The sequence below is a fragment of the Pleurodeles waltl genome, chromosome 1_2 (assembly GCF_031143425.1).
Source record: "Pleurodeles waltl isolate 20211129_DDA chromosome 1_2, aPleWal1.hap1.20221129, whole genome shotgun sequence".
Lineage (NCBI taxonomy): Eukaryota > Metazoa > Chordata > Amphibia > Caudata > Salamandridae > Pleurodeles > Pleurodeles waltl.
The window spans coordinates 450,672,362-450,692,295 of NC_090437.1; the positions used below are offsets into that span (position 1 = coordinate 450,672,362).

The window sequence follows — 19,934 nt, forward strand, 5'->3', positions numbered from 1 at the left end:
TCACATCTGTATAGATACGCTATCCCACAGTGTTTGTGTTTTGCTTTGCTTTTGCCGCCCTAAGTGCGCCGGGTATGCCCAGACGTGGGTCCCGGGCTCACTGTGCCACTGGATTCAGGCTAGCCTGGCTGATGAGGGGTGAAACCCCGAAACCGGTCCCAGGATGCTTGTTTCCGGTCCAGGGAGAACCTGGCCTGGCAGTTCGGGCTGGACTGTTCCCATGTGGAACAGGGTCAAGACTGATTTGCATATGGCTGGGTTCAAACTGGGGTGGCATGGTGAGCAAAATAATGGATGGATTAAACCCAGATCTGTGACTGGGGGTGAATGTTTGATTGGTTCCGCATTCCGTCCATCCAGTTACGCTATCCCACAGTGTTTGTGTTTTGCTTTGCTTTTGCCGCCCTAAGTGCGCCGGGTATGCCCAGACGTGGGTCCCGGGCTCACTGTGCCACTGGATTCAGGCTAGCCTGGCTGATGAGGGGTGAAACCCCGAAACCGGTCCCAGGATGCTTGTTCCGGTCCAGGGAGAACCTGGCCTGGCAGTTCGGGCTGGACTGTTCCCATGTGGAACAGGGTCAAGACTGATTTGCATATGGCTGGGTTCAAACTGGGGTGGCATGGTGAGCAAAATAATGGATGGATTAAACCCAGATCTGTGACTGGGGGTGAATGTTTGATTGGTTCCGCATTCCGTCCATCCAGTTACGCTATCCCACAGTGTTTGTGTTTTGCTTTGCTTTTGCCGCCCTAAGTGCGCCGGGTATGCCCAGACGTGGGTCCCGGGCTCACTGTGCCACTGGATTCAGGCTAGCCTGGCTGATGAGGGGTGAAACCCCGAAACCGGTCCCAGGATGCTTGTTTCCGGTCCAGGGAGAACCTGGCCTGGCAGTTCGGGCTGGACTGTTCCCATGTGGAACAGGGTCAAGACTGATTTGCATATGGCTGGGTTCAAACTGGGGTGGCATGGTGAGCAAAATAATGGATGGATTAAACCCAGATCTGTGACTGGGGGTGAATGTTTGATTGGTTCCGCATTCCGTCCATCCAGTTACGCTATCCCACAGTGTTTGTGTTTTGCTTTGCTTTTGCCGCCCTAAGTGCGCCGGGTATGCCCAGACGTGGGTCCCGGGCTCACTGTGCCACTGGATTCAGGCTAGCCTGGCTGATGAGGGGTGAAACCCCGAAACCGGTCCCAGGATGCTTGTTCCGGTCCAGGGAGAACCTGGCCTGGCAGTTCGGGCTGGACTGTTCCCATGTGGAACAGGGTCAAGACTGATTTGCATATGGCTGGGTTCAAACTGGGGTGGCATGGTGAGCAAAATAATGGATGGATTAAACCCAGATCTGTGACTGGGGGTGAATGTTTGATTGGTTCCGCATTCCGTCCATCCAGTTACGCTATCCCACAGTGTTTGTGTTTTGCTTTGCTTTTGCCGCCCTAAGTGCGCCGGGTATGCCCAGACGTGGGTCCCGGGCTCACTGTGCCACTGGATTAAGGCTAGCCTGGCTGATGAGGGGTGAAACCCCGAAACCGGTCCCAGGATGCTTGTTTCCGGTCCAGGGAGAACCTGGCCTGGAAGTTCGGGCTGGACTGTTCCCATGTGGAACAGGGTCAAGACTGATTTGCATATGGCTGGGTTCAAACTGGGGTGGCATGGTGAGCAAAATAATGGATGGATTAAACCCAGATCTGTGACTGGGGGTGAATGTTTGATTGGTTCCGCATTCCGTCCATCCAGTTACGCTATCCCACAGTGTTTGTGTTTTGCTTTGCTTTTGCCGCCCTAAGTGCGCCGGGTATGCCCAGACGTGGGTCCCGGGCTCACTGTGCCACTGGATTCAGGCTAGCCTGGCTGATGAGGGGTGAAACCCCGAAACCGGTCCCAGGATGCTTGTTTCCGGTCCAGGGAGAACCTGGCCTGGCAGTTCGGGCTGGACTGTTCCCATGTGGAACAGGGTCAAGACTGATTTGCATATGGCTGGGTTCAAACTGGGGTGGCATGGTGAGCAAAATAATGGATGGATTAAACCCAGATCTGTGACTGGGGGTGAATGTTTGATTGGTTCCGCATTCCGTCCATCCAGTTACGCTATCCCACAGTGTTTGTGTTTTGCTTTGCTTTTGCCGCCCTAAGTGCGCCGGGTATGCCCAGACGTGGGTCCCGGGCTCACTGTGCCACTGGATTAAGGCTAGCCTGGCTGATGAGGGGTGAAACCCCGAAACCGGTCCCAGGATGCTTGTTTCCGGTCCAGGGAGAACCTGGCCTGGAAGTTCGGGCTGGACTGTTCCCATGTGGAACAGGGTCAAGACTGATTTGCATATGGCTGGGTTCAAACTGGGGTGGCATGGTGAGCAAAATAATGGATGGATTAAACCCAGATCTGTGACTGGGGGTGAATGTTTGATTGGTTCCGCATTCCGTCCATCCAGTTACGCTATCCCACAGTGTTTGTGTTTTGCTTAGAAAAAAATAATAACCTACAACATGATCTCACTGCGGAAAATTAAAACTATAAAAATGATAATATCTTATAGTATACTCGCTGCAAGCATTCAAATTCTGCAACACCCACAGCATATGACAAGGTTACTTACCTGTAACTCCAGTTCTCTAGTTTTGGTAACTTTCCTAGCACCACCAGCCAAGAATCTTATTAGAGTATTCAAACACTCATTTAACATCACACATCGAGCAGCCTCTTCATCTCAGTGCATGAACTAATTTCTAGATAATGATGAGGAGAGTCCTCAGGTTCCACTTCCCCAGAGGCTGCCACTGCTCAGTATTTCATAGGCAATGAAGTGAAAGGAATTAAGAACCTCATAAGGGAATGAAAGAGGGTCTGCCTTCTATGAAAGATACCAAAGCTAAAGAAGTGTAGTTACAGGTAACTGCTCCTTCTCCAGTCTTGGTTGTTTCATACTTTCATGCAGTGATTCACACAATAGTACTAGCACTATCAAAGAGGAAGGTAAGAATGAAGCTTAGTTTACTTAAACAGGAGTAACATTAGGTGCTCCTTGATTGAGAGACATATTTTGAACACAGAAATAAATCCAGTTAAAGTTAAAATTATCTCTCCACAATAATCAAGATAAATGTGCACAATTACCAATGGAGGGGTTATGATGAGTAAATGATACAATATACAAACTCTAAACAGATTTTCTAAGCAAAACTACTTTTAAAACAGGGCATACTTTATGTCTGACAAAAATTAAACATATAGAAATAGAGATGGGTAACAGTGAATTTTATCTAAGAATTCTTAGTAAAATCAAACATACAACAATAGCAAACCTCAAGTTATCTGTGATGTCAGTCAGAAATTCAAGAGAGGAAAAAAACTGCTATTCACTGTTACCTATGTACAATTTTATGCTATGTATGCCTCACCAAATGTACGTGTTCTTGCTTTGAAAAGCTATACAAGTGTTAAAGAGCACTGTGGGAGCTATACAGAACATGATCTCAAATGCCTTGAACTACACATGATGTACTGCCACTCATCCCTCTACCTTCTGGTCATCTCTCCTTTCCACCACTCAAAATTAAGAAGCAAATATTGGCCATCCTGCGCTCTTAAATTTAACACTCTCCTACCAAATATTTAAAAAATAGTACATGTCCACCTGCCACCCACTAGTCTGAATATACCCTCCTTGCTGTTCTAAACACTCCCACCACCCTCAGCATACATACTCATGAGTCTAATTTAAAAAACAAAACTGGCCTCTTGCCACACACCTCACCACTATGTTTGTTGTCCCTCCATCTCCATACCTAAAGCTGCACTGGCCACTATCATACAGGATATCCAGTGTTGTGCTGAAAGTGGCAGTCTGAGATTTGCTCGTCATTGGGGTAAGTTGTCACTTTGGCTGTGTGCAGTACAATAGTACAAAGTGGGAAAAGTTAGAAGAAACAAGAGCATTTCTCAGTTTTTATGCCTGCTTTACACAGGTGTTTATTTTTTGGTTCAAAGACCTGTTGTCTTCTATTGTTGCTTTCGGGCACCTTCCCAGCCCAAAGCATGTTTTGGGCTGGAAAGTAAACCCAAAATAAACATTTTGTAGGGGCCAGCATTGCTTTTATCAAGCAAATCCAGTACAGAATGTTTGTAAATGTGCCCCAGAGAATTTTACACAAACTGCTATTTAAGTACCATCTCCTGGCCCTACCATAACCATAGAATACACAGTATTTCTCTGTGTTGAAATGTGGCAACCATTCATGCATGCCATTAACCCCTTTGCTGCTAAGCCTTTTTCCCCTTCGGAGCTAATCCTTTTTTTGGCTCTTTGGGGTAGTTTGCGCTTAGGCCCCCATAACTTTTTGTCCACGCAAGCTATCAATGTCAAATTTGTGTCCTTTTGACATGGGGATTCTACAGCTACTCAGAGTTTGTGGATTCCCCTGGAGGGGACTGAGAATTTAGCCAAAATACAGCTACATTTTGTTTTTTTGGGAGGAAAAAAGTGCTGCAGAAGAAAACATCAGTTTTTTTCTCTGCAGATGGCATCAATGAAGGGTTTTCGGTGCTAAAATCACCATTTTCCCAGCTTTCAGGAACAGGCAGACTTGAATTAGAAAACCACACATTTCAACATAGCTTTGGCATTTTACTGAAACATGGCCCATTCTTGCTATCTTCTATGCTTTCAACCTCCTTCCAGTTAGTGGCAGAAATGGGTGTGAAACCAATGGTGAATCCCAGAATGCTATACATTTCTGAAGTGTAGAGAAAATTCTGACTTCAACAAGGGGTCATTTCTGTAGATCCTTTAAGGATTTCCAATAAAATGTAACAGTTGAAAAAAAAAATATTGAAATTTAGTGCAAAAAATAAAACAGCCATTTGTGTCTACATTTTCATCTGTAATTTCTTCTAACTATGGTAGATTTTTTAAGGCAACATATTGTTACATCCGGTGGACCCTTCTGTTTGTGGTGATATACAGGGCTCCTTGTAGGTTCATCAAGAACCCTATGTACCCAGAGCCAATAACTGAGCTGCACCTTGCAATGGTTATTCATTTTATACGTTGGTTATACAGTAATTCATTTGGTAAAATATAAACAGTGAAAACTAGGTATCAAGGAAACCTATGTATTTCCAAAATGGGGACAAGATATGGTGTTTAGGAGCAGTGGTTATTTGCACATCTCTGAATTTGTGGATACCCATATCAGCATGTGAATTAAAGGGCATTTCTCAAAATGACTTCTTTCGTACACACTGTCTAACATTTGTAAGGTGTAAATGCAGAGAAGGACAATTGATAATAACACTTGTTGTACTATTCTGTGTTACCCCAAACTCTCCCTATAAAAATGGAAACTCACTTGTGTGGGTAGGCCTAGTGCTCGCAACAGGAAATGCCCCAAAACGCAACATGGACACAACACATTTTTCCACTAAAACTGACCTTTTTTTTGCAATGTGCCTAGCTGTGGATTTTGGGCTCTAGCTCAGCTGGCACCTGTGGAAACCTAGCAAAGATGTACATTTTTGAAAACTAGACCCCTAGGGGAATCCAGGATGGGGTGACTTGTGTGCTCTCAACAGGTTCTGTTACCCAGAATCCCTTGCAAACCTCAAAAAACACATTTTGTCACATTTCTGTGTAGGAAAGTTCTGGAAACTATGGGAAGTCACAAACTTCCTTCCACCCGGCATTCCCCTAAGTCTCCAGATAAAAACGGTACCTCACTTGCAAGGGAAGACCTAGTGCCTGCGACAGGAAACGGCTCAAAACATAAAATGTATGCAGCACATTTTTCCACAAAAACTGACCTTTTTTTCTAATGTGGGTAGCTCTAGATTTTGGACCCTACCTCAGCCGGCTCCTAGGGAAACCTAGCCAACCTGTATATTTTTGAAAACCAAACACCTAGGGGAATGCAGGACGATGTGACTTGTGGGGATCCCATTAGGTTTTCTTACCCAGAATGCCCTGCAAACCTCCAACTTTTCTTTAAATCACAATTTTTCCTTAAATTTCTGTGCTAGAAACTACCAGAATATGCAGGAATCCACAAACTTCCTATCACCCAGCATAAATGGAACCCACAGCCCAATGCATTCCTTTGGCATCAACAGACAGGTACACAAAAGTGTGTGTGATTAATGTTTTGGAAACATGAGGGTACATTATTCCTTCACATAATATATGCAGCACACCATCTGCAGTGCAAGTATCACTCGTAGAACAGGCACAGCCAGGCATTAGCAGTGCATTAGCAGTGCAAGTGTGCCAAGCTTTCCATCTTCAAAAAGTAAGTACAATCACAACCTCCGTCAAACAAAAATGTACAGCTGGGAATCAACGGTGCAGGCTTCCATTTCTCTTGGAATAGGTACATCATGGGCAGAATTGCAAGCGTCCTTCCTTCAGGGAACAGGTACATGACAGCAGTGGAAGCTTCTCTCCCTTACATATAGCATGGTACGGTATGGTATGTACAGTATGTGTGGAGGAGGGACAGCCTGTATTGATGCATGAGTAAAATGGATGGAGAAGTGGATGAGGGTGTCATTTGTTGGACAGTTGGGAGAGTGGGAAGCTGAATTTATGTTTAGAAGAATGCTGAATTTGTATGGACAGATGGATGTGCAGATGAATGAAGAATGTGGATGGAGATTGCATGTGAAAGGAATTGAAGGTAGATTGATGGGTATTTGTGCAAGGATGTTGGACGGCTAGTTTGTGTACATGGGTGGATTAAACGTCACTTTTTGCATGTGGTATACGTGTATGCCTGTGGTGTGTATAAGTATGGATGTGTGTTGTGTGTGAGTGTGCCTGTGTTCCCAATTTGAAGTATATGTGAATGGATGTGTGTAAATGACCTTAATGGTGCTGCACTTGGAGCTGTGTCCTTGTGAACATGCTGAAATGTAAAAGGGGACTAGTGATTTTGAAGGGCGTGTGCATCTACCTTCTGGGCAACAAAGCACACACAATCTCTGTAATATGAAAGCACTGTTACCAAATCTTGTCAAGAATCCTGATACTGCACAGTTGCTGGGAGTTGCCTTATGTGTAAGTATTAGTCATATCCCAAACATGATGTCTGTGATTTGACACTGTGACTTGGCCACTTCTTGCTGTAAGAGAAGACTACAACATAAAGAATAGCAGTGAGCTATCTAAGTATGATGTACAGTATGTTGTTGACACCTAGGTTCCAGTTCTAAGGTCACTTACGTGGATGTGACCTCACAAATTGCGTTTACCATGTTTTCTGACTCAGGTCTGTCTGTTCTTGAAAACTGGGACAATTGTGATTTCAGCACCGCAAACCCTTTGTTGATACCATTTTCAGGGAAAAAACATATGCTTTCTTCTGCAGCCCTTTCCCCCCATTTTTCTGAAAAACGAAAACAAAATTTTATTCTAACAAATTTCTTGGTCTCCTCCAGGGAAACCTTTAGAATCCCTAGGATGTTGGAAAAAAAGGACGTAAATTTGGTGTGGATAGATTATGTGGACAAAAAGTTATGAAGGCCTAAGCTGAACCCCAAATAACCAAAAATAGGCTCACCACTGGGGGGGGTCCAGCAGCTAAGGGGGTAAGCACACCCGTCCATTTTCCTTTGGTGCAGTAAATATTTTGAGTCATACTCCTTCTTCACACACTTTGCCATAAAATCACAATTTCAATTGCCACATATGTGACACTCATTCTGTCCGCTCTATAGAGAAGCCAAGGACTACATTTGCAAGAAGTCTCAGTAACATTATAACACACTGACAGGCACTGTGAGAAATTCACACTACATTCAGATGCTCACTTTCACTTGATATCTCACTGATGCTCCATCATGAACATTGACTCACAACTAGAACGCACCCAGGAGCTTAGAGGTTACTCTGTTCACGTAAAAAGGACATATATTATATGAAAAAACTACAGAAACACAACATATGGGCAAAAAACAAATACTTTTATGGAATGCAAGTTGAAGTTAGAATGAAACATAAACAGGGACTGCATCAATGTTATGGGTTATCTCAAGGCTTACTAAAGTTATTGGGAATTCAAACACCGTTTTTGGCTGTAAGGGGCTTTAATTTTGGATCCAATAGGGACCTATTTCAAACACAGGTTTTAATTACTGCTGCATGTGAGACTTGGCAGGACCCATCCAACTTGAATCCCTGTAGTTGGCAGTCATGTAGCGTGAGGGACAGGCAGGGACTCAATTAGATTTGTGCCAGCTGAGCTGCTAGCATACCACACACACATCTTCGTAGGTCACTCTTCCATACCAGGCCCAGTTTTAGCGGTGGGTGAGCCACTGAAAGCTCAAGCAAGATGTCTGCGTCATCTTGAGGTATACTTGGATCTTGAGTCCGAACCAAGGCGAGCTTTCTTATGGCATCTGCCTGCCTCCACATGCTAACCTCATGTGCCAAGAAATAACAAAGCAATAACCTTTGACATAAAACAGACAAGGGAAAGATCAACCGGTCTATTAGCTGAACTGCACAATAGGAAACCATAAAATATGGGCTCAATCCTGGCTTATCCACTTTACCAAAGTGATCCTAGGCAAAAATTGTATTTTCCCAAGCCTTTTTTTTCCTTCATTGTCACATATAAGAGTACTTTCGAATGCATGAGCTCAGGAGTGTGCTGGTCAAAAACCTTGTAAATGATTAAAAAAAAAAAAAAACATAACATACTTGTGAAACATGAAAACTGACTTGCCTCTGATTTCACAAGTGGCATTGTTGTTAGGGCAGGGAGATGTATGAATGTTTCTAAGTTCATATTTTAAAACTATCACTTTAATAAAGGGCTCTCAATGCAGTGAAATAACCTGAAGTGCAAATATGAAACTCTACTGCATCTGAAAGAAACACACTTTAAAAAAAAATGTGAAGCAACTTTGTCATATCTTTGCATGATATTTGTTGTCTGATTCTCTTAACAACTATTTTGTTGTCTAATCCAACTGTAAATTGCCAGGGCAAACTGGTCAATTGCCCAGGGCACCCACCTTCCAATGGTCCCCCTGGTAAAGTGAGTGAGACAGCTGAAATTCCTACCATAACAATGGTGCTCATAAAAACAACTACATTTTCTAACTTGACAGCTAAACTATCTTTGCATACAACATACGTGCAGGAACAAAAGTTGTGTTGCTTGAAAGCAAGAGTAGGGTGGCTGCATATCTACTAATAAATGGTGCTGCTGTCCTCTTTCCAAGTGCTGCCACAAGTTTCACCACACACACATCTTTGCACCATAGAGCGAAGGTGTATGCATGAGCTTAGCATATGTTTTGTATTGAAAGGGCACCCTTCCAGTACAAAATACTATGCTTAGACTAGTCCTATCTACAACTGTTAGTAGATAGGGCTTTGCATCAAAAAAACACTGGTGGTTGCACGGAAATTCCTATGTGGAACGCATGTGAAACCCACACAAATTTACATAAACAAGCACTTCCCACAAAAAATTACATAAACAAGTACCAAGTGCTGCTTTGCATTTTACGCAGGCAACCCACCAGCAGAAAAAATGTTATGCTGGAAAGTACATCCCAAATCAACACTACGTGCCGTTTTGCATTACTTTTGGTGACTGCACAATTACAAGGTGGTGTTAAATATGGCAATTAGTGTGCATGACTGGCCAGCCTAGCCTTAACACTTGCACTCTCAGGCAGTCGGTGTCAGTTAAACTGAAAAATATTTTTTCTGTGTTATTTCTCTCTCCTTACTTCACCTCATCTCTTCCAGCTTAACCCTCTCTCCTGACCTCTTTCTCTATATCTATATGTACCTTCATCCTCACTCTCTATCTCAGGTATTTCTCCCAACCCTCTTAATATGCCCACTATATGTCATTTGACTTAGCTCTCTTTTTCTCTATCCTATACGTGCCTCGCGTTAACTGTCTGTGCCTACCTCTATAGCTATCACTATTGGTCGCCTAACTACCCCAACTCTTTCTTTACTTCATCCCTCCCTTTGTACCTCAGTGCTGCTTTTCAATCCCACCTCTTTTCCAACTATTCCACTTCTAATATTTACCTCTCCTATGTCGCCATGTCTCTGCAATGTTAACTCTCTCTACCTCTTTCATCCCGTTCTCTAACTCACCAGTTACCCTCACCTCGCTATCGCATTTCTCCATCACATCTCTCTACAACACTGCTCTCTCTCTCAATACCTAACCGCTTAATTTACCTCATCATTAGTCCACTAGCTCACTTCTTCGCCTCCCTTTTCTCATTTCTACCTCTGTCAACTTTTCTTCACTACTCTAACTGTTGCGATGACAAACATTGAGCATCTAAAATTATAACGCAAGCGCTATGTGCATTCGTCTTATTTTAATATAATGTACTAGTCCACCTATTATTCATCAATCCACCCTAAGCATGTAAGCGAAGACAGTAACACGTTGGACAGACCAAACTACAAAATGGCTTTATCAATGGTTATTTATGATTTCTTTTGGTACTGAGTCAAAAAGGGGCGATACACTCAAAGGTGAGCCCGGGGGACCCCACAAATCCTTGACATTTCACTGATTATTTGGGGTGTTCAACCCCACACACTGGCAAAACTACGTCCCTGACAACAAGTATAAGCTGCTCCTTAAAGTAAGAAATATCTCAGTCGAGCACTGTGCCCTTTCATCGTACCTCGTCTCCCCTCAATGAGCCTCAAAATTCACGGGTGTCTGCTGCCCTACCCTTTCTGGGTGAAAGAGATGTACGGCAAATAATACCTTGACCGCCCAGAATACAAGCATCAATATTTAACGAACTGAACAAACTCCCTACTCAGGGTAGTAATATTAAGAGATCGGGGGGGGGGGTCGGTAGTGATAAAGAGGAGCAGCACCTCGCACTGGTATCCTTACCTATTTTTGTTTAGAACGGCGACGTATCTTAGCAACAGCGCGACGCCCGAGACAACGTCCTGACGAAACCCAACTAGGCCAGGCTGCGTACGCACTCCTTGACGCGCTGGACTTAGTTTCAGACAGAACAACCCGCCCCTTCACTACACCGGACGCGGAGGGATTCGCCTACGCTTAACACGGCCGAGCCAATACTGACAAGCGAGGGCGCGGCCCAGCCGTTCAGATTTCCTGTTCCTTACTGTACTGGAGCGGTAAAACGCTCTCTACAGTCTAATCCTTTCCTGACACCGACGTTAGAGCGGATCTTACACATCTGTTAAACTGGTGCATAAATAAACACGAAAAATAGTTACAAATGTATTCAGCATCATGTATGTTACTGCTGACAAATTCACCCAGTATTGTTGAAGCCACTGTCCTATATATGACAAGAGTTCATGTATCATTTACTCTTCCTTTCTGTTAGTGGAGCACGGAAGACAACGCAGCATTCGTATGTGACAAGAGGTTGAGCAGCGCTACTCCTTTTTCCTGCTAGACGGAAAATGCACGGAACTAAAAAAAACACAAACCCAAGCAGATGGTTTTATGTTTTCACAGGAAATGACCAGCAGCAGAGGCCGAGCCCCTCCCGTCACTTCCGTCGCAGGAGATGACGCGGCACCTGCGACAGGGCTCTTGCTGTGTCAGAGCCGGTGTACTGCCTCTTGACGCTTCGCTTCATCTTATACCTGCCCGATGAGTTGAGTGGCCGAGGAAGCGACAATGGCCCCCGCGGGGCGCTACCGGCTCAGCTGCTCGCTCCCGGGCCACGAACTGGACGTGAGGGGACTGGCGAAAGCTTTGCACCCGCCAGGTGGATTCATTTCCGTGTCTCGGGACCGCAGTGCTCGTGTGTGGGCACCCATCAGCGGGTAAGTAATTGAGAGTGCGCTGGAGTCTTGGCCGAAACCTGTGGCTGGTCATCAATGGGCTTTTGAAGAATTCGTGTATCCCAAGATATCCCCTTGATTCTCAGGGTGGTGTGAAGAGAGCTGTCACCATGTGAATCGCCCTCAGTGTCGTGTACTCCAGAATGGCTCTGGTTTTCTTTAATTTGGAAGTGTTACACAACACAGTAGCAGGTCTTGTATCGGGCACACATTATACTGCCCAGTCTTTAGGTCATATTTGACTCGGACAATGCTGCAGTTTAATCGATAAAGAGATGACTTGTGGGGGTAAAATCCAGCATGCAAAATACTGTTTGGCTGATGAGTTCGTGCGGACAAAAGATGTCGAATATATATATATGGCCACCTGGAAAGTAATAGTTTGTGGGTTATCGGCCTTCTTGAGCTCACGCCTGGACTACATTAAAGTTAGTGCACTCTCTAACCTACGGATGCTAACATTTGATCTACATCCTTCAGTTTGAACATAAGAGAACTGTTGGGTCTTGAAAACTCAGCTCAGTTGGTTTGCTATAAGCCCGATTGTCTGAAGCAAGCTTACTGAACAATGAGGAATTATATTGCACAAGCATAGCAAAAAGGAATGAGAGTGCTATACAAGTTCAAAGGTAAATACACTGTTATCTATATTTAGTGGATGGGTGGCTGGGTTCTCAGAGCGGTAGTGGTGTGGTACTGCGTCGCAATGTGCTCTTGAAAGTGGTGTGTTGTCAGCTCTGCCCTAGATTGGAGCATGGTTGAGGTTGCCTTACAGGATCTCTCTGTAGATTGTAGGTGCAAAAATGTTGAAGACCTGTTGCCTTGTTCTTTGTTTTTGTACTACCTTGTCGTCAGTTCTCTTTGGTACTGTCAGGGGTTGGGATGAGAGCCATTTGAGATGGTGACTTTGTCAGAAATGCTGGTGTTCTGTATTTTTTTTTGTTTGGTAGATGATGAAGCTGGTTTTAAAGATGGTGCTGTCCTGCAGGAGGAGCCAGTGGAGTCCCATTAAGGTGAGGGTTGGGGGCAGTGCCAGGCAAGATGGCTGGCGGGACGTGCTCCTAGTGAGCTCCCGTTACCCCAGTGAAATCCTCCATTAATCCTGGGGTGCCCTTGGTTTTTGTACCCCTCCTGTTGGCATCTGCTGGTCCCTTGAAGCGGTGGGCTGTTTCCGCCTGCTGACATTGGCGGAGACGGGCCGTGGCGGTGACTACAGCTACGTGCAGGAAGACGGTGGCTGATGGTGATCGGACCCGGTGAGGGGGGTACTTACCTCTGGTACGCCTGTTTTGAGGTGGACCGCAGCAGGTGACTTCTCCTTTCTGTTGGGGCCCTGGTCGAGGGGCTGAGCAGCAACCCGGTTCGGGTCTGCCTGGACGGTCCGGTGCGTGGCCTAGAGGTGGCATGGCCTGTGCGCCCGGTGAGGCGTGCCTGCTCCTATGGGCGCGCCTGGAAGACAGCTGGGCTGAAGCGGAGGAGAATGCGGCTGCAGTTTTGGAGCAGTGCCTGTTTGTTGCCTGTGTTACCTGGTGGGCGCCTGGACATAAGGGACTGGAGTGGAGCGCTACTTAAAGGGGGAGCTCTCTTCCCTGATCTGGTGAGGAATATCAAACATTTTAGGTCTGCTGGTCTGGAGGGTGATTGTATTGCGGAGGTACCTTTTTGGATCTTAACTGATCTGCGCTGGACTGCCTTCATTGGTGCTGGGGTGTTTAGGTGCTGTGAAGCCATGGAGGTGAACATTGGACCTTGGATACTGTGAGCTGCAGGTGTCTTTTTGCCATATTGGACTTCAACACAGACTGTGCGGCGACTGTCCTGTGATGGGCCAATATTGGAGGACTGATGTGTCGCTGGGCAATACCATGGAACAATATACCACTGTTGTGCCCACGCCTCAGCATGCTACCTGGCTGGGAGGGTCTGACGAAGCCCAGAGTGGGTTGTTGCCTGCGGAGGAACCGTCGCAAGCTGAAATTCTTACAGCCATTCAGGGTTCGAGAGTGGCACTAGAGGGTAAGATTGAAACAGTGGCGGTGGAGGTGAACCTACTCGGGGTGGACCTGAGAAAGGTCTCTGACAACGTCAAGGTGGTGAAGGGCTCGATTGTGGAGCTACAGGTGGAAGTGGGAACTCTACGTAAGCAGATGGCGCAGGCTACCTCCACGGTTGGCAGATTAGAGGCACAACTGGAAGATGCTGAAGGCCACTCCCAGCGGAATAATATCAGACTGCTGGGATTCCCGGAACGTGTGGAAAATTGGATCAAGGATGTGCTACAGCCTGCGGACCTCTCCAAAATGTTCGTGGTTGAGAGGGCACACAGGGCGCTTGTGGCACCCCCTCGGCCTGGCGCGCCCCGATGGCTATCATCGCCTGTCTCCTAAATGACAGGGACTGTGTTCGGAGGGCGGCCTGTGACTCGGACAAAGTGGTGTTTGAGAATGGGAAGATTTCCATCTATCCTGATTACACTAACAAGGTTCAGAACTCACCGAAGAGTTTCCTTGAGGTGAAGGCGAAGCTCCGGGCCACAAATATCAGATACGTGCTTTTATACCCGGCGCGCTTAAAGGTGCTTTCTGGAGACAGGTCCCATTTCTTTGAGCAACCAGAGGAGGTTTGGAGATGGCTTGAAATGTGGGATAAGGCAGCGCTGGGCAGGCCGGCTGGGACTAGTGGGGTGGCGCAGTGGGCTTCTGGGGCTGATGGCCCTGACTGGCAGACTTGTGTGGGTGGACAGGCGGAGATCTCTATGGATCAAGGGGCAGTTGATGACCTTGCCCTCCGGATCGAGATACAACAAGATGGGACAATGGCTGTGGTATCTGCTGGATCGGCAGATGGCTCTGGTGCATGGCCGGACTTGGACTCCTTGTTGACCTACGCGCATAACTGATTTTCTGTCTGTCATGCACTCTTCCTGGGGGCCTGGCATAATTTGGGAGCAGTCTTCTTCTAGATGGTGATGCTGTGTGATGCTACACAGGGTCCTGAGGTGGCACTATTCTCGTATGGGTCTGCCGGACATTATTATTGGGGGGGGGGGGGGGCGGTACTGTTATTATTCTGTTGCAATGATGGTTTATGGGTGGGCAATGTGATATGGTTGCCGGGGTGGGGGGAGGTCACTCGACAACTGTGGTAGGTCTTTGAATGGGGGACCGGGGATTAGGCTGTAGTCCTGGCAGCATTTATGGATTGGATCTGCAGTATGGTGGTTTGTTTCAGTTGTTAAACTGTATGTCTGGGGTGGGGGTTGGATGTTTGGGGGGGGGGTTTAATTGTCATAGTTTGTCAATGTTTGTTGTTGGTTTCACAATGCAAGTACTATGGCGTAATGGGCATGAGATACCTTTCTCACCTCTTCATGGATGGATGGTGGGGATGAGTGAAAGTGGGTGAGTTGGGAATCCAGCACCAATATGGGTTGCCAAATTAACATAATGATGTGGAATGTCTGGGGGTTGAAGAGCTTCACCAAAAGATATAGGCTTCACTCCTTTTTAAAGAGGCAGAAGGTGCAGATCGCCTGCCTCCAAGAGACGCATATGATGGAGGAGGAGGCGCAAAAGTTATGTAAGAAATGGCGGGGTCAAATGTTTTCTTCCTCCTTCTCCTCTGATGCCAGGGGTGTGACAGTGTGGGTGGCTCCTGGGGTTCCTTTTACCCACACGTATAGTGAGGCTGATGTTGAGAGGTATGTTCTTATTGAGGGCATGCTGGATGGTTCACTTGTCATTATTCTTAATACTTATGCACCCAATGTTGATGATCCCTTCTTTTATAACAAAATCCCGGAGATCCTAGGGGAAAGTGTGGATAAGCCTATTATTTGGGCAGGAGATTACAACTTTATACTGAATGGTGAGTTGGATTGCAATCCCTCGAAGCTAGAGACTAAGTCTCAGATGGTGAGATCACTTACGGATGTGATGAGGAAGCTGGAGTTGTGGGGTGCTTGGATGGAGTTACATCTGGTTGGTGGGGAGTTTACCAGTCACTCTAGAACCCATCATACCTATGCCCGGTTGGATAGGTTTCTCCTGGCTGGTCTTCATGGCTCCCAGGTATTGGAGGTCAGACATCTGGGTCGGTTTCTGTCTGATCATGCTCCTGTTTTGATGCAAGTACAATGGGGGGTGGCGGGTGTTTGTGCTGCACGTAGTTGGCGGCTACCAGCAGACTTTCTTGTGGATGTGGGATGTTGGGAGGGGGTGGGTGCGGCCATTATTGGTTATATGGAATTGAATTGGAACACAGCTGCTTCCAGGGGTCTGTAGTGGGAGGCTATGAAGGCGGTGGTGCAGGGGGTGTGCATTGGAACGACATGTGGCGTGCGCAAGCGCATGGAGAGTGAGCTCTCCGGGCTGGAGGAGAGATTGGGGGCCCTGCAGCGGAAGCTTCCAGCAAGAAGAGCAGCTGAAAGGGAGGAGCTTAGATTATACAAGGTGGTCAATGATTGATGGGATTCCTTGAGTAGGGTTACACTCAAAGCCTATAGGCAGCGACTACACCGTGAGGGAGATTAGGCTGGCAAACTTCTGGCATGGATTCTGAGGAGGGAGGTAGAGAATTCCCTCTCCCCCCCCGCTCCCCCCCCCCCCCCCCCCCCCCCCCCAATACTACATATTCGAAATGTGAAGGGTGAGATAGTTACAAAATGTGCAGATATTTTGGGGGTCCTGACAGAAAACCTACGGACGGTTTCCAGGGCTGGGCCGGCTCCACCGGGAAAGGGAGCTGTTTTTTAAAGTTTTTTTTTTTTTAAAGCAGATGTGCCTTCCATGGTTCAATGCAGAGAGTAGAGACACTCTGGATGCAGTGATTACTGTTGAGGAGGTGAGTGACGCAATTACTACGATGTCTAAATTTAAGTCTCCTGGTGGTGACCGGTTTCCTATTGAGGTGTATCAGACTCTTTCTTTGACTTTGCGAGAGAAGCTTCTGAAAGTGTTTGAGGAAGTCCGCGAGTGTGGCAGGTTGCCAGAATCAATGCGACAGGGCATAATCTGTTTGTTGCTTAAGTCGGGAGGGGACCCTCATCGTATCTCCTGCTCACAATGTTAAATAGTGATGTTAAGATCCTTTGCAGAGTTCTAGCCTCTAGACTTTGTGGGGTGATTCAGGGACTGGTGCACGAGGATCAGTGTGGGTTTATCCCTGGTCGCCGCACGTCTTACAGTTTGCATCATCTGTCACATGTTCTACATGGAGAGTTAGAAAACTGAATTGGCGTTGGTGTCTTTGGATCTTGAGAAGGCTTTTGACACAGTTGAATGGGGGTATCTGCTGGAAGTATTGCGGTGTATGGGGTTTGGTCCTGGTTTTTGTGCCCGGGTGCAGCTATTATGCACTGCTCCCACTGCGTGGGTGCGGGTGGGGGGACTCTCTGACTCCTGCGAGATTGGTTGGGGCACGAGGCAGGGTTGTCCGCCGTCACCTCTCCTCTTTGCTCTTGCTGTGGCACAGCTTGCAATATGGCTTCGGGAGAGTATGGCTCCTTGGGGGATCGGGGTGGGGCAGACCATTCACGTGGTTGCTCTATATGCAGATGATGCCCTAGTGTATCTCCGGGAATCTGTTGTCTCGGTTCCGATGTTGCTACAGAGAATGGAGATGTTTGGGGTTGTGTCTGACCTAAGGGTCAATCAGAAAAATTCGCCCCTGTTCCCCCCTCAAGTCCCCTGTGGTATCCCTCGGGCTGACTTGCTGGATGCCGGCCTCCGATGGGAAATTGAGAGTTTCTGTTATTTGGGTATTGGGTCACGCACACTGTGGCTGTGCACAACACACATAATGTTGAGCTGGTGGTTGCCGGTCTGGAGCGCTCGGTCTCCTTTTGGAATAAATTACCTTTATCTGTTATGGGTAGGGCAGCAATAGGAAAGATGGTCTTTCGGCCGCGGTGCCTTTATTTGGTTCAGAATTCCATGTATCCATTGACTCCTCAGTTCTTTCGTAGGTTGGATAGCCTCTTAATCTCTTTGGTATGGGCTGGGCGACGTAGTAGAGTGGCTCTGCCGGTTTTGCAAGGCGCTCTTGAGTGCGGAGAGCTGGCGATTCCCAATCTCGTGCATTATTATTATGCAGCGCATTTACAGTTTGCTGCCAAATGGCTGACATATACTGACAATTGGGAGAAGAGATTGTTTGCTGGAGTTCTGAATAGACAGGCACTGTTGTATCTTTTAATGGCGGGGGCGGTCTACCACTGCTGTTCCCCATTTGGCAAGGTTCACTGCAGGGATTTGGGAGCAGGCAGTCAAACGTGTGCTTAAACGGGCTCCCTTCAACTGGGAATTGAAAATATGGGATCCTCAGCCTTTCCTGGAAATGGAACAGTTGATGTCTGTGGAAGCCTGGAGATTGGGAGGTTGCGAAGTAGTAGGGGATCTTTATCCTGCTGGTGAGTTCATCTCTTTTGCCGAGGCCAGGGACTTGTTTGGCGTGGGATCTGGCCAATTCCTTCAATATGCTAAGCTGGAGTGGTTTCCCAGTGGCTCCGGTGGCTTCCTCAGTAGTACATGACCTTGGTTTTGTAAAGCACTCTGGGAGGACCAATCATTGGTAGTGGAAGTAAGTCGCAGGACCTGGGAGAGGGATCTGGGGGCACCCCTGTCTGATTCTGATTGGGATTTAGCGCTGTCCATGGTGCGTAGTGTATCATGTAATAACACTTTTAAGTTACTTCACTTTAACTTTGTACATAGGACGTATCTCACACCCAGTTATTTAAACAAGATTGACCCGGGACACAGAGCAGGGTGTCCTAGGTGTGGCTTGTTGGGTGCTTCTTTCCTGCATCTGGCTTGGACTTGTAGGCTGGTGAGCGGGTTTTGGCATGATGTTGTGGATGTGATAGGCCTGGGGATAGAGGCAACACCAATGGCTTGTCTGTTGGGAGTGGTCCAGAAGCCGCAGGGTTAGACTATTCCATATAAGTTAGCTCAACTGGCATTGGTGCTGGCTAGGTGCAGGGTAGTGATTGGATGGATAAGCGCCCGGAGTCCATTGCTTCCTGAATGGATACAGGACCTAATGGAGTGGGGTGTGGCAGAGGCGCAACACATGCACTGCACGCTTAGGGATGACAAGGTGCTCACTGACTTGGAGGTATGGGGTACTTTGCTGGAGCGGTTCTCAGGTGTGGTGGGGGGGAGGCTCTGCAGACAATACGGAGGTTGAGGGTGGGGACACTGCATAATGAAACTATTGTGTTGGAGACGATTGCCATTTACCCTGACTTCTCATAGATTACATATTGTGTTTGGTCTTATGTGGATTTTAAGCGGGTAGGTTTTTTTCTTCTTGACACCTCCCCCCATCCTTTTTCATTCAAGATTTCCCAGATGGTCCTACTTGGTTGCTTGCATTATGCTCATTTCATCTGCATTACGCTGCTTTTTGTGCAACCACTATTTCCAAATTGGGAGACCATCTTTGATTGGTATTTTTCATGATGTATTGTTGCTTTACCAGTCCCAGATGGACATCCTGTTTCTAATCTTATTAGCTGCATTGTATCAGTGCATCATTGATAAGTGATATTCCATACACATACATAGCATTCCAAGATGGATTCCAAGTGCAGTGTTTGGTGAGTGGCTGTCTTGGAATGGTTTTATGCAGGGCATATCATGTTTGTATCGCTCCAAGATGATCAGTAAGTGGCTTCTAAAGTAGCTTTGGAACTGTAAAACAATGTTAACTATGTACAATATCTTTGTAAGCCAGCTGACTACTGCTATGTTTAATTTCATAGGGTCAAAGCTTACTAGAATGTGCGTGCACTGTCTGTTGGGAGACATTGTACCTCAGCAAGAACATACAAGGGCTTGGAGCCCCCCTATTGCTTAACATTGGCTGGCTTTGCTTGTCACTATCATTTGCTTGCTTCTTATGTGTTCCCAGCTTGGCAGGCTTGTTTGTCCCTCCCATGGAGCATAAACTCTTTACATCTATTTTGATTTTGCCTTCGCAACCTGTTTTCAAGAACATCTTTTTTCATTTGTGTTTAATTGCTCTATGAAAGTTGATGTGTTTTCAAGCTGTCTCCTTCATGTACTTCGCTCACCCTTTGCTCCTTGTTGTTCTGTCTCACGTC

The 19,934-nt window shown here is 46.6% G+C and overlaps 2 protein-coding genes across 4 annotated transcripts in view; one reads left to right on the top strand and one right to left on the bottom strand.

Moving 5' to 3' along the window:
* IFT74 (intraflagellar transport 74) overlaps positions 1-11,418 on the bottom strand; it is a 464,653-nt gene extending 453,235 nt beyond the window's left edge. Inside the window, exon 1 of one of the 2 annotated variants that reach the window (XM_069240788.1) lies at positions 11,291-11,418. The gene's annotated coding sequence lies outside the window, so the exon portion shown is untranslated. Of the gene's footprint in view, positions 1-10,892; positions 11,032-11,290 lie in introns of those variants that run through there. The other variant, XM_069240779.1, reaches the window with a different exon arrangement.
* A 124-nt stretch (positions 11,419-11,542) lies between these two features.
* Positions 11,543-19,934, top strand: part of PLAA (phospholipase A2 activating protein) — a 296,517-nt gene continuing 288,125 nt past the window's right edge. For both annotated transcript variants that reach the window (XM_069240757.1, XM_069240766.1), the window contains exon 1: positions 11,543-11,809. In XM_069240757.1, the coding sequence (XP_069096858.1) occupies positions 11,661-11,809 (149 nt within the window). In that variant the 5' untranslated portion in view covers positions 11,543-11,660. The remainder of the gene's footprint in view (positions 11,810-19,934) is intronic.